The sequence below is a fragment of the Terrapene carolina genome, unplaced genomic scaffold (genome assembly GCF_002925995.2).
Source record: "Terrapene carolina triunguis isolate 2854851 unplaced genomic scaffold, T_m_triunguis-2.0 Scaffold84, whole genome shotgun sequence".
Lineage (NCBI taxonomy): Eukaryota > Metazoa > Chordata > Testudines > Emydidae > Terrapene > Terrapene triunguis.
Genome location: NW_020664435.1, coordinates 22,282,221 through 22,296,320, shown reverse-complemented (window position 1 = coordinate 22,296,320; position 14,100 = coordinate 22,282,221). Strand labels below are relative to the sequence as shown.

The 14,100-nt window shown below is 40.6% G+C and overlaps 1 protein-coding gene across 2 annotated transcripts in view; it reads right to left on the bottom strand.

The window, feature by feature from the left end:
- Window positions 1-7,440: 7,440 nt before the first annotated feature.
- AGMO (alkylglycerol monooxygenase) overlaps window positions 7,441-14,100 on the bottom strand; it is a 153,307-nt gene continuing 146,647 nt past the window's right edge. Inside the window, exons 12-13 of one of the 2 annotated variants that reach the window (XM_024209056.2) lie at window positions 13,084-13,189; window positions 7,441-7,983 (exon numbers count right to left, since the gene is read on the bottom strand). In XM_024209056.2, coding sequence (XP_024064824.1) covers window positions 7,600-7,983; window positions 13,084-13,189 — 490 coding nt within the window. In that variant the 3' untranslated portion in view covers window positions 7,441-7,599. Of the gene's footprint in view, window positions 7,984-12,997; window positions 13,190-14,100 lie in introns of those variants that run through there. The other variant, XM_029910990.1, reaches the window with a different exon arrangement.

The window sequence follows — 14,100 nt, the reverse complement described above, 5'->3', positions numbered from 1 at the left end:
ACTCCTGGTGAATACAGATCCAAACCCCCTTGGATCTTAAAACAAGGTGAAATCAATCAGGTTCTTAAAAAGAAGGCTTTTAATTAAAGAAAAAGGTAAAAATCATCTCTGTAAAATCAGTATGGAAAATAACTTTACAGGGTAATCAAACTTAAAGAGCTCAGAGGACCCCCCTCTGTCTTAGGTTCAAAGTACAGCAAACAAAGATAAACACTCTAGTAAAAGGTACATTTACAAGTTGAGAAAACAAAGTAAAACTAAGACGCCTTGCCTGGCTTTTTTACTTACAAGTTTGAAATATGAGAGACTTGTTTAGAAAGATGGGGAGAACCTGGATTGATGTCTGGTCCCTCTCAGTCCCAAGAGCGAACAACCCCTTAAAACAAAGAGCACACACAAAAGCCTTTCCCCCCCCAAGATTTGAAAGTATCTTGTCCCCTTATTGGTCCTTTGGGTCAGGTGTCAGCCAGGTTACCTGAGCTTCTTAACCCTTTACAGGTAAAAGGATTTTGGAGTCTCTGGCCAGGAGGGATTTTAGTACTGTACACAGGAGAGCTGTTACCCTTCCCTTTATAGTTATGACAGACCTAAATTTGCATTTCTCCCTTTCACACTGAAGTTTTCTTCATCTAATCACGAGGAAAGGACATCTAGAGTATCTCAAAACTGTCATGATTCATTGTGTCCAGCATCAGCAAAATCTTGCTTTATTACATGTGGAGAACAGTCAGCGTAATCAAGGCTGTCTTCTCCTGGGGGGTGATTCAAACATTCGGTTGTGAGGAAACATCTTGTTGTTTTGAGGAGAAAATTCAGACCAAGTTAGCTGCATCTCTGATGGCAGAACATGATCTTGAGAGGACAGGGGAAAGTCTAATCTGCTTGAGTTTAAGCCCAGTGTTCTTCACTGAGGGCTCTGGATATATTGGGAGAACTTTGTTCTATAGATGAACTTGGGAAGGCCAGTAGTGAAGTGTTGGCTCCTTTGGTGATAGAGGTTTTCAATGTCTCCTTTAATTATGGCAGAGCTAAGCACTCTTAAGGAAGCATATGTAGCACATTTGATAAAGAAACTATGACTTGATGCTGACAATCTGGTCAACTGCTTCCAACCTTCCATTTGTGGTTAAAATTATGTACAAGGTTGATGTATGATAACTTTCAGCATATCTAGATGCCTCAGAACCCCTTGGCCAGCTTCAGACCTGGTTATGGCATGGAGACTATACTGACTGATAGCCTTACCAAGGTGCTAGCTAAGGATCTAGACTGATACTGATAGATCTATTGGCTGCCTTTGATACTGCTGAACAGGAAGTTCTGTTAACTTGCTTGAGGACCTGTTTGGGAGTAAATGGAGCTACTTTGCAATGGCTTTGTTATTTTTGTCTTGGAAAGTCACCAAGGCTTTTCTGCCTCAGAGCTCTTGTAGAGTGCTACAAGATTGCTCCGGAGATCATCCTTCCCACTTAATTTGTGTTGGCTGCTGTTAGAAGAGGTAGTGAAGAGGCCTTTGGGCAGTACTTTCAATATTTAAATAAATATCTATGCTGATGACACTCAGATCTATTTTGTTCAACCCAGGAATGACAGTCAAGTGTCTCCCTCCATTTACAGGTGTGACTGGGGTGTGAATGAGCGTGAGCTAGCTGAGACACAATCCAGAGCAGGATGGCAGGTTGGCAGTAAGACAATCAGATAGCAGCAGTGACTCCTTTTTTGGGTAAATATATTTCATTCGCATTAATGCCTTTGTCACTTACAGATTAGAGTACTACAAACATCTTTATATGGCATTGCAGTTTATATCAACTCTAAAACTGAAGAAAATGCAGAGGGCAATAGCATGATCATTAAGCAGTGTCTCAATGTGAGTATGACACCAATGCCCCTGAATCTGCACTGATTATCTGTTGGTTCTGACCTTTGGAGTCCACAATGGCCTGCGATCTGCCTACTTGAGAGACTGCCCTGCTCCCCAAATGACTCTGGAACTCTGGTGAGGTCTGCCACTGCATGTGCTGTGGAGCTCCATTCGCACATGAGAGAAGATGCTGTTGGCAGGGCACCCTCTGAGAGGGCCTTGATTTTGAAATGCACTCCTGCCGGACCCAAAACAGATCATGATTTTTGGGCATAACACAAAGGACCTTTAGGAATGTGAGTTCATGCTTTGTGGGGTTCAGGTATAGGTTTTAACTTGGAGAAAATGATTGTTTTGGGAAGCTGAGATAAGGAAATTTCAGTTTGGGCGATGCCAGCCTCTTCCTGGTGGGGGGCTGAGGTGAGCCAGACAGAAAATTGGGACAGTTGTGCCCCCACTCGCCACGAGGCCCCGTCTCCTCCATGGCCCTTCCCCTTTCTGTGCCAGGTCGGAGACCAGAAGCCAGAGCCGGGCACTGCAGGGTGCTGGCTGCTCGCAGCTGGTGAAAGCTGCCTGGGCAGGGGGACCCGGCATGGCAGAGCCCACGGGGAGCAGCAACTGTGAAGGGTGGTGGGCAGGAGCCCAGGCTGGAGCGGGTCAGTCCAGGCCACTGTGAGGAGTCCCGGACCCTTCACCTGCCCTGGACAGTGGGCAGGGACACATGCCGGGGGCTGCTTTTGGGCACCCCAGACCCCCCACCCAAGCGAACTGCTGGAGCTGGGTGCCTGGCCAGCAGCTTCTGCTCTCTCCACTCTCCCTTCAGAGATGAGTGGCTGGAGAGCAGCAGCAGATGCTACGGGGTGGCTAAGGCAAATTTTGGGGTGGCTATAGTCCCTGCAACCCCCCCCCCCCCCGTGCTGTCTCTGTTGGTGGACTCGCTTTCAGAAAGGTTGTTGTTTTGCTACTGCTATTTTAGACTTAATTGGACTGCATTTTTAAAGTACCTGTCATAGGCAGCTAAAGCCTGAGAGAAACAATCTTTTTGTGTTTATATATTTAAATAAAATAAAACAGGCAACTTCTTACTTCAACATATCTGTTCCCAGTGTGAGAAACAAATGCTTCCTTTACTGACTCAAAGAAGTACTGCTAATGCACAATAGAGCTGGTTGAAATAGTTTGTGGAGGTGATTTTTTTTTATGATTAAAAATAGCTTTTCAACCAAAACAAACATTTTGGTTAATTTTTTTTTAATAAAAAATCAATTTTTTTTCAGCAATTTTTTTTACCCAAAATAGTTTTCATAGAACAGAAAAACATCAGTAATCAAGTTTTCATTAAAAAAAATATTGGGAAATTAGGCAAAAAGAAACAAAAACAGAAAACTTAAAAACATGTCCTGGCATTTATCTACCAGCTTCAGGGCTTCAGAATCAATACACCTGTGGAAGGACAAAACGGATTTGTGCATCCACAGCAAAATTGTCAGCCAAGGCTTCAGTCTTGCTAGTGTATCTGTACAGGTGCAAGGCTCCACCTGTGTAGAGGCAGTAGTACAACTGAGGCCTAAGTGCTGATTGCCAAATCTTTATTACTTCTGTGTTTTAAGAGGGAGAAAGGAAATACTGCTTGACTTTCAGAGCTGGCCAACAATCAGAAAAATCATTCTTTGATTTATAAACCAAGCAAATCTGAAAGAGAAATTATCAAGAGAATAAATGGTGAAACTCCACAATGTCATTTTTTCAGAGACACTTTTAAGAGGATAACTGTACTTCAATAACCCCCTTTTCCATGGCTGTTGACTTCATAAACTTAACTGTACATAAGGGCATCAGTCAACCACTAACTGTCTTGGGTTAAATCCAGCTCACAAATAGAAAGGTACCATCAACCTTACTAATAATGGTTTTCACATATATTAGAGTAATTAAAAGTGAAATACATCATTTTTAAATGTATGTTGATAGCATTTATATCTTCAAGTGTTTCTCTTTCCTCTCCCTCCCCCCATTATATTTGACAACAGGGAAGAATCTACTTTTTTTTCAATTTTTACACTAAGTTTCTGATTTCTATTAGCCCTGACTATCTCCTTAACTTGTCAAGCAATTAAAGTGACAAAAGTAATAGCAGATGCTTCTTTTACAGCTAAACCTATGGCAGGCAGGTCATATTTTGCAGTTTATTACAACCACTTGACACAGTCTTGATTGTAAGGTAATTGAAAAGATCCTGATAGTAAACCACTGGTTTACTTTTTTCAGATGAAATAAATATATAATCCAATTTCAACCTCATTTTAATGGCACATTAGATGGTCTCCAACTTGTCTTGATTTTTATTTTATTTGATGATTGTAAATAAACCCTGGAAAATTCCTTCCAAGATTTTACCACCTGAAACTGCAGCTGTTGCCTGACACTATCAAAGCCTCGCAATTCCAAACTCACGTGCAAATCTCATCAAGTGCAGACATTTCTAATTGGTTCCAGAAGTTTTTCTTTTTGCTAAGATCAGGGGGCAGAGGAAGAATAATGAGGAGCTTTTAAGCGGAGGGGGGAAGGAGGGAGGGTGTTGAGCTTGGGGAGTGGAGATTTTAAAAAGCTCCAGCTTGGCTGCTCTGCCAGAAACGCGGAGCAATTTTACGGTCAATTGGCCAGAGCATCTGGAACCATACATCATAGTCTTTAGTTGACGGTGGTGAAGCCGACTCACACATTGGCTCAGGCTAAAACCAGTAATGACTCTGCTGTCACACCTAAATGGAAACTAACTTAATCTACTGCCAGGTTTAACTGTGACTTTTTCTAAGGGACATTATTCCTCTTAGGGCAGTTGTCAAGAATATTAAAAGTTCAGTCCACTGAATGCTCACGACACACTATGGCAGACTTTTATGAGCAAAGCTAACATATAAAATAAAGATTACAACTTGTGTTTGTTTAGCTCCATATGTGTTGACAAGGCTTTTTATCATGAGGCTGTAGGGTTTCCTCCCATCCCTCCTCCTTCCACCTTCATTTTAAAAATATATTTCATATGCACCAGCCTACCTTGTTAGTGCATGGAGACTGCATAAATGCTGAAGTCATAAATCACAGCCCAGGGTATGGAGCATTCAACCTAATGGAAGCCAAATATGAGATGTACTGCATTTTGAAATGTGGCACAGATGATCATAATGAGGGGCAGAGCAAAAATTCCACAGAGCAGAAAACTAAGGTTGATGTGGAAATAATTCCTTGTGAGTAAAGGTTTGTTTTAAGTCAATGGTCATAAGTCTCCGTTCTAAGGCTGGTAAATTGCATTAACAAACAAGTGAGGTAACAGCAAGTCTCTGCATGATGTAAGAAGTCGCAAGTCAGCAGCATGGTAATACATCACATTCAGAGGGACTGCTATAAGGTAAGGAGTACAGTGCAAAGCAGTACTTTTAAATATATATCCACTCTATATTTTTATCCAGACAAATTCATTAACATACTATTTAGAAACACAGGAATTGCACACTAGATCAGAGTAGTGGTCCATCTAGTTCAGAATGCTGTCTCCAACAGCATTGAGCACCAGCTGCTTCAAAAGAAGATGCTAGAAAGATGCTGCAGAGGTTAGTTGTGGAATAAGCTGACCACAAGGAAGTTTCTCTCCAGCCTTCATTAGTTAGAAGCTGGCTTATGCCCTGAAACATGAGGTTTTACATACCTTCCAAAACTCTGATTTTTCTTTAATCCTCATACAACCCATGCCAGAGTCAAATTGAAAAGAAAACAGAAATACTTTATTTTAAAAGTGTTGTTTGCAATGTTGTTGTAGCCATGTTGGCCCCAGGATATGAGAAACACAAGGTGGGTGAGGTAATATCTTTTATTGGCTCAACTTCTCTTGGTAAAAGAGACAAGGAATAAGATCTCTGTCGAGCTCAAAAGCAAGTCTCTTTCACCAACAGAAACTGACCCAGTATGTTAATGTGAATTAGGCACCTTTTAGCTTGTGCCAGCAGCACCCACACTGGGCAGTTACAGCGCAACTCTCTGGTGTGGTGTGCAATTCGCAGTGTAGACATAGCCAGAGTTCCTTAAAATTTAAAAGCATGGCCTCCTATCTCAAGGCTTTGTTACCAATATTCTGTATCTATAAGAGCTAATAAAGCCCTCCATAGTCAGGTTGTTTGCAGGGAAGCACAGAGCTCATCATTAACTGCATGAGCACTTACATCAGTCAGTATGTTTAGCCTTCTGAAAACATTCAGAAGGGCATTCACACTGGGCATGGTCAGAGGTTTTACACAGCTATTAACGGGCAAGTTTTGCATCAATGGCTCAAATGATCCCAATAAAACACAGTCAGGCTACCTTAAAATGTAGAGTGAGCATTTCAGTATTACTTTAATTTAATGTAGATCATTTAAGACCTCTTTACTCAGCTCAAGTCTAATACAGACAGCTTCAGTTGGACCAAATTTTGACTTTAATTTCTATTAGGTGTAACTTGCTCACAGAAAAACTTGCCTAAGTTTTTCAATATGTTCTTTAAGGTCCCTAACCCAAATAAAATTAGCATCCATTATAACTTCAACATCATCTAATCATTGAAATATTACTGCAATTACTCCTTCAGATACCCTGGGAGCAGTGCCAATACCAAACATCATTCATTTACATGTATAATGGTTTATTTAAAATCACTGCTGAATATAGAATATGAATATAGAAAATACTAGGGTCAGATTCTGTTTAGCTCTTATGCAGGTAGGCCGATGACATTCATAAAGTAACCTCCCTTACTCGGTCTGTATAAGGGCCTGCCAGAACTGTAGCTCTTACTCTCTGGGAAGAACAAGGGATGCTTCCTTCCTGCTCCGCCAGATACACACAGCTTCCCCAAGGCAGTGGAGAGTGATGGAAAGGAAGGGACATGTTTCTGTTGCAAAAAAAAGCGAACATCATTCTGAGATGTATTAGCAGGAGTGTTGTAAGCAAGACACGAGAGGTAATTCTTCTGCTCTACTCTGCCCTGAGTAGGCCTCAACTGGAGTATTGTGTCCAGTTCTGGGCGCCACAGTTCAGGAAGGATGTGGACAAACTGGAGAGAGTCCAGAGAAGAGCAACAAAAATGATTAAAGGTCTAGAAAAGATGACCTATGAGGGAAGATTGAAAAAAATGGGTTTGTTTAGTCTGGAAAAGAGAAGACTGAGAGGGGACATGATAACAGTTTTCAAGTATGTAAAAGGTTGTTACAAGGAAGAGGGAGAAAAACGGTTTCTTCTTAACCTCTGAGGATAGGACCAGAAGCAATGGGCTTAAATTGCAGAAAGGGAGGTTTAGGTTGGACATTAGGAAAAACTTTCTAACTGTCAGGGTGGTTAAGAACTGGAATAAATTGCCTAGGGAGGTTGTGGAATCTCCATCATTGGAGATTTTTAAGAGAAGATTAGACAAACACCTGTCAGGAATGGTCTAGAGATAATACTTAGTCCTGCCAAGAGTGCAGGGGACTGGACTAGATGACCTCTCGAGGTCCCTTCCAGTCCTATGATTCTATGATTCTTCTCCCCCATGCACTGGCCAGAAGAGCTGGTTGATCACCCAGAAGTTGCGTTCACCTACTGCACACTTGAGAATGCCAGAAGGCAAAGTGCATGCCAGTAAGTGACCATCTAGTCTATCTCTGAGGCAGAATGGTTCTGCACCACCCCAGCACATGTCTATGCCTACAAGACACAATCAGTCTCTAACAAGGGCATAAGGGGAGCCTGGGTGTGGGGATGTGTGTTAAGTCATAAAGGATATATATATAAAGGACAACAAACATGAAGTTGTAATGATAAAGCAGAAGAGAACAATCTGGCAATGAGGAATTGATACTTGTTCCAGTTTGTGATCCACCTCTTGACCGCTCTAAAATCTCACGAATCTGACACATTTCAGGCAGAAACTCATAGTTTTTGTGTAATGCGTATCTGACTACAAGAGAATAAATATGAATAAGGTTTATACTTACCCAAGCACATTTCAAATGATTCAGGATAGTGCATGGCAAACAGAATCTGCCACAGAACTGGTCCAATGAGCACCATAGACTTATGAACTCTGGGATAGAATTAGCCACTACATTCTAGGTACACAGAATATTGTCATCATACATATTGCAATTTATACTAATTTTCTTTATTTTCCTAAATCAGTATCCAAAAAGACAACATACATATATCAACAAAGTGAATTAACAGAAGTTGGAGTAAGAGAAATTTAAACTACCACCACACAAAAATCTATAACTGGTACACAAATACATTTTGCAATGGGTATATTAGATGTGTGAAAGTAGAGAATGAGAAAGAATGTGTGTGTATGTGTACTTCAGATTAAAAAGAGTGAATGAAAATGATTGAACTAATGTCTGTCTCAAGTGGTGAATAAGACTGGTGTCTGTGTGTGAGAGAGCAAGGGAAAAAGGGATGTGTAGATGAGCAGATGAAAAATTGTAAGGACAAAGGTGGCAGAAGTAAGGATAATCATTTCACATACTAGACAGATTAATGTTTGTGTGTGTCACAATATATCATTGTACAAGTATAACTAGGTTAAGTGAGTAGTTTTGATTGATCTCCCTTAGCCCTAACCTCAGGATCTGAGGGATTCTGGGAAAAGTTGTCTAAATTTTTCACCTTTGGGTCACTGGTTTCAAATTCACCCAGATTAGTAACAACCAGAAACTATTACCATCTGAAATCTGTTTGACAGCTTTTTTGCATGAGTTGGTGATCTTGGTCCTTCTTTTTGGGTGATTGCATCATAAAACCCACTATCACAAATTACCATCCTTTAACAGTCCCAGCAGGGAGTACAGAAACTGAATGTAAAGGCAGAATAAAATATCTTCTTACCCACAAAGGTAAACCTTCTAGATCATGGCACCCTTGAAGGAAAACATGAGGAACCGTGCCATATCTTTGGGGTGTCTACACTGAAATAAAACACCCGTGGTTGGCCCACGTCAGCTGACTCGGGCTTGTGGTGCTTGGGCTGAGGGACTAGAAAACTGTAGTATAGATGCTCAGGCTTGGGCTGGAGCCAAAGCTCTGGGACCCCGGAATGGGGGAGGGCCCCAGATCCCAGGCTCCAGCCTGAGCCTAATACCTACTCTGCAATTTTACAGACCTGCAGCCAAGCCCCAGGAGCCTGAGTCAGCTGACAGAGGTCAGCCTCGAGTGTTTAATTGCAGTGTAGACATACCCATAGTGTACCTGTTCTGTAGTAAACGGAGGACTTGATGTGTCCAGTGCTATCAGCTTGGCAATTTACAAGCCCTATATTAACTTTAAGAAACTACATCTGCTGTTTCATATTCTGGTCTGTCCACTGGCAAATTACTTGGATGACACTTGCTCTTGCGATATTTTCAAAGAAAACTACCAATGATACTACAAATGATGACTAGCCAGCCAGTACAAAATAAGAAGGGAGACAAAAAGAAAAGGGACCAGGGAAGCAATCAAATGGGAAGGCCAATATGAGGAAAAGAGAGAAAAAGACTGAAGAAAGAAGAAAGAAATAACCAAAAAGAGAAGAGGGAAGAGAGAAAGGAAGGGGAAAGGAGTTACAGAAGTAGTCAGAGACTGAAGGGAGTCAATACTTTAATGAAGAAAATCAATTAAGAAAAGAATAAGAAACAAAATGTTTTTTTTAAAAAATTTAATATTAAGAGAAAATAATTGCATTTTATTTATTGCATATTTTTACACAATAAAGTAGGAAACCATAAAATTACTTCAGAACTAATCAGGACAATGTCCTGGAAACAAAGACTATGAATATTTGTTGTTTTCTCTGAACCTTATCTTACTTATATTTTTACACTGACACAGACACACACACACAAACACATACTTGCCTGGGAGAATGATAAGTCAAATATTCACATAAGTCAAGGTTATATTCATATAACTCCCATTGAGTTGCATGTGTATTTCAAATCAGATGATAACCCTTGTGTGATAGGGCATGTACCCCACTCAAGCCCTGAATGGGTTAATGTGTGCCTAAGAGGCCAATTTTGTTACCTAACTGCACCTGGAGGGAGAGACAGGCTTAACTGATCATGAAGCCCAGCTCAGCAGGAACAAGCTGGTTAGCATAAAGCAAGGAAGTTTATAGCAGAGGGGGCTGCAGGGAGAGAGTCTGAAGTCACTATTTGGGCACTAGAAGGTGGAGACATCTGGTAGGCACAGGACTGGAGCAAGCTGACCTGACATTTGTAAGTGGGTCATAGAATCATAGAATATCAGGGTTGGAAGGGACCTCAGGAGGTCATCTAGTCCAACCCCCTGCTCAAAGCAGGACCTAATCTCCAACTAAATCATCCCAGCCAGGGCTTTGTCAAGCCTGACCTTAAAAACCTCTAAGGAAGGAGATTCCACCACCTCCCTAGGTAACCCATTCCAGTGCTTCACCACGCTCCTAGTGAAGAAGTTTTTCCTAATAGCCAACCTAAACCTCCCCCACTGCAACTTGAGACCATTGCTCCTTGTTCTGTCATCTGCTACCACTGAGAAAAGTCTAGATCCATCCTCTTTGGAACCCCCTTTCAGGTAGTTGAAAGCAGCTATCAAATCCCCCCTCATTCTTCTCTTCTGCAGACTAAGCAATCCCAGTTCCCTCAGCCTCTCCTCATAAGTCATGTGCTCCAGCCCCCTAATAATTTTTGTTGCCCTCCACTGGACTCTTTCCAATTTTTCCACATCCTTCTTGTAGTGTGGGGCCCAAAACTGGACACAGTACTCCAGATGAGGCCTCACCAATGCCGAATAGAGTGGAATAATCACGTCCCTCGATCTGCTGGCAATGTTCCTACTTGTACAGCCCAAAATGCCGTTAGCCTTCTTGGCAAGAAGGGCACACTGTCGACTCATATCCAGCTTCTCATCCACAGTAACCCCTAGGTCCTTTTCTGCAGAACTGCTGCCTAGCCACTCGGTCCCTAGTCTGTAGCAGTGTATGGGATTCTTGCGTCCTAAGTACAGGACTCTGCACTTGTCCTTGTTGAACCTCATCAGATTTCTTTGGGCCCAATCCTCTAATTTGTCTAGGTCCCTCTGTATCCTATCCCTACCCTCCAGCGTATCTACCACTCCTCCCCGTTTAGTGTCATCTGCAAACTTGCTGAGAGTGCAATCCACGCCATCCTCAAGATCATTAATGAAGATATTGAAAAAAAACAGCCCCAGGTCCGACCCTTGGGGCACTCCACTTGATACTGCCTGCCAACTAGACATAGAGCCATTGATCACTACCCGTTGAGCCCGATGATCTAGCCAGCTTTCTATCCAGGCTGGTATGTCCCCCTGGTGACTAAACAGCATACATAGTCCACCAGACAACCTTCACCAAGTATTTTTTATGATTGTTTCACCTTTGTGCTCCAGGTACAACACCAATATAGCAGCAGCAGCTAGCAGGAGTCCCCTCTTGCTGCCTGGCTCAGCCTTTTACCTACTTGCCTTCTTCTCCCAGTTATCCAGCTGGTAAGCTAATTACCTCATCCCCTTCTCCACACGTGCCAGTGATCCCTTCTAATTTTCCAAGCCAGTTCACTACCTAACTCCCTCCTACTCTAACCCTGAGTGCTCTACGTGACCAGAGTCTTGGCTTCCAGAAAGCTCTATTTATAGCTGCTAAGAGTGCCCTATCACACCCTGGGAAGCAAAATAAACACAGGACAATTAATTCTATGTTTAAAATATATCTATTACACTAGTTTACTCAATGTACACTAACATTTTTTTCCCCAAATGCTAGGCCCTTCATACTTAAAACAAAAGCCATCATGAAATCCATAAAATGTGGGCTTTAACTCTGACATAGACTGATTAAAAGAAAATAAGACACTTGTTGATTTTAAAATCAAGGCTATGACACCAATATAACAATTACCAAAAAGTTCAAAATAATTTGTAAATAGTGACACTTTGCTAACCAGCTTTACATTTTGTCTAACAATTATTGTTTCCTGTGCTAGGGGGCAAGAACACTAGAATAATATATTTTTCCATGATGATATTGTCTGCTGTCAGGGAAAAGGCAATAGAATTGGTACCATTTTCAGAAACACCCGATTAACAACGTCTTGGGGGTCAGATCTTTAACTGAGGTAAATTGGTGTAACTCCACTGAAGCTGACAGAGCTATGCCAATTTAGACCACTTCAGGATCTGGCCTTTGATCTTTCTGTTTCTAAACCAAAAGATACATATATGTCCTAGTTTTTAGAGGAATTTTCTTTTGCTCAGGGAAAGACATTTGAAACTGTTATTCTTAAAACCCCCACTACATTAAAAACACTAAGTTACTATGTTTAATGCATTCTTCTTAAGTAACTCACTTATGCTAAATAGCTTGCTGCATGTTTGCTTGGCACTTCATAAAGCTATCATACAGTCAAATGATTGCATTGGACCCTTCAGATCATCATCCAGCCAAACCCAAAAGTAAACTTTATTTGTTAACCAATCTCTCAATAGTGCAGTGAACCATTCATAAAACCAGACTTGCACAACCCTAACATCTCCTCATCTGGAAACTAATCATCGATTCCTTAAGAATGTGGTACAGTTTGGAGTCATATGAAAAGTATCATTTTAATATAAAATACACACCTATATTTTGGGAAACTCAAGTGCAGAGAAACCAAAAGTCATACACAGTAAACACAAAAGTGTCATAATGAGGGTGTGAAATCAGGCAACACAAAGTCAATCTCAACATCATGATAACTGAGCATGCCTCTTTGGGTTGCTGTCAAATCCTGCAGAATAATTAAGATCCAGGAATAAATTAAATCTGGAGGTTGGGCAGCACATGAGGGTATTTCTTTCGAAGTTTATGGCCAGCAATATATTATTTTTACTTAGCAGAATAACACACATTGTTGTCTCTGACTTTTTTTGATTTGATACATTATGTACCAACCACAATTAACAATTTCTCCTATGGTAAAGCCTCAAAATGTATGAGAAATATGATAAAAGGCTAAGAAAAAAATTCCCAAATTCTAATCGATTGTACAGTCAAAAATATGTATCAGAAATATATACTTCTAAAGGCAACCCATAATCTTAAATTGGCAAAATGACTCATTTTCTGAAAAGGAAAAAAAAATCTAGCGTCCCTAGGGTCTGCAAATTGCGTGCATCATTCTTAAAAACAAATATCTTACCTCATAAGTAAATGCCAAGGAAGCAATGTATATTTTCAGGTAACTAAGTTTGTGCAGAGCTAGAAAGACTGAGCAGCGGACAACTTCCAAACTAGCTGCTTTGGGCCTAGAAATAAGAATTAAAATTAATGTTCAGTCTTTTCTCCTTTGCATGTAATCTGTTGAGTACTTCAGTGACAAATAGGAATACAGAACAAGGCACTGATGATATCCTGTAGTAATATGCAGTTGCAACTGAGTTTTCACTATAAATCTGATTTAAAGTTTACAATTTAAAACCTTAGCTCTGAATTTCCTGGATTAGTAAACTTGATTTGGGAATCATTTCGATATCTGAGTAATGTGTTCTACCTTAAATTACTGATATATATATACTCTCAATCTTAATTCTATTTTAATGTAGTTTTTGCCTGGGAAACTCTGAATAAAGCTGTAACCTATTAATCCCTATTGGTGGAGTAAATTATTTATTATACAAGAGGTGAGGGTAAGAATGGGGCATGGCAAAATTATGAAAAATTCCTAATGAATAATTTGAGCCTCTCTTTACACAATTCTAATTTTCCTTTATTTACACCCATCCACATTTTAGCTGCATAAATTCTAAACTTCTCCTGTACATTGCCAAATTCTTTCCCTGTGCTGAAATAAACAATTTAGTGTGTAAAGATCAAAGGTATTTACCTCTGAATGTCAAACAGAGCAGGATTGTCACTGGAATGTTAAATGAAGACATAACCATGTATTTAAATAGTTGCATAGTTTTCAGGCAGGCTGAATACCATTTCTCTCTACAGTTGTTTTCCATTATTTCTTAGGTCCTTACTCATGTTGAGTAGCCCGACAGTCCAACTCATGGTGTTGGGTACTATTTATAAGTGCATCACAATTTGGTCCATACATTGCAACGTGCAAGTAGGAAGTCCACGCATTTGATTAACATTATAGTCGTTTGATACTTTAATGGTTGCCATACTTTATAAGTGATTGTGGTAGCCAATGGACTTTTTTTTTTCA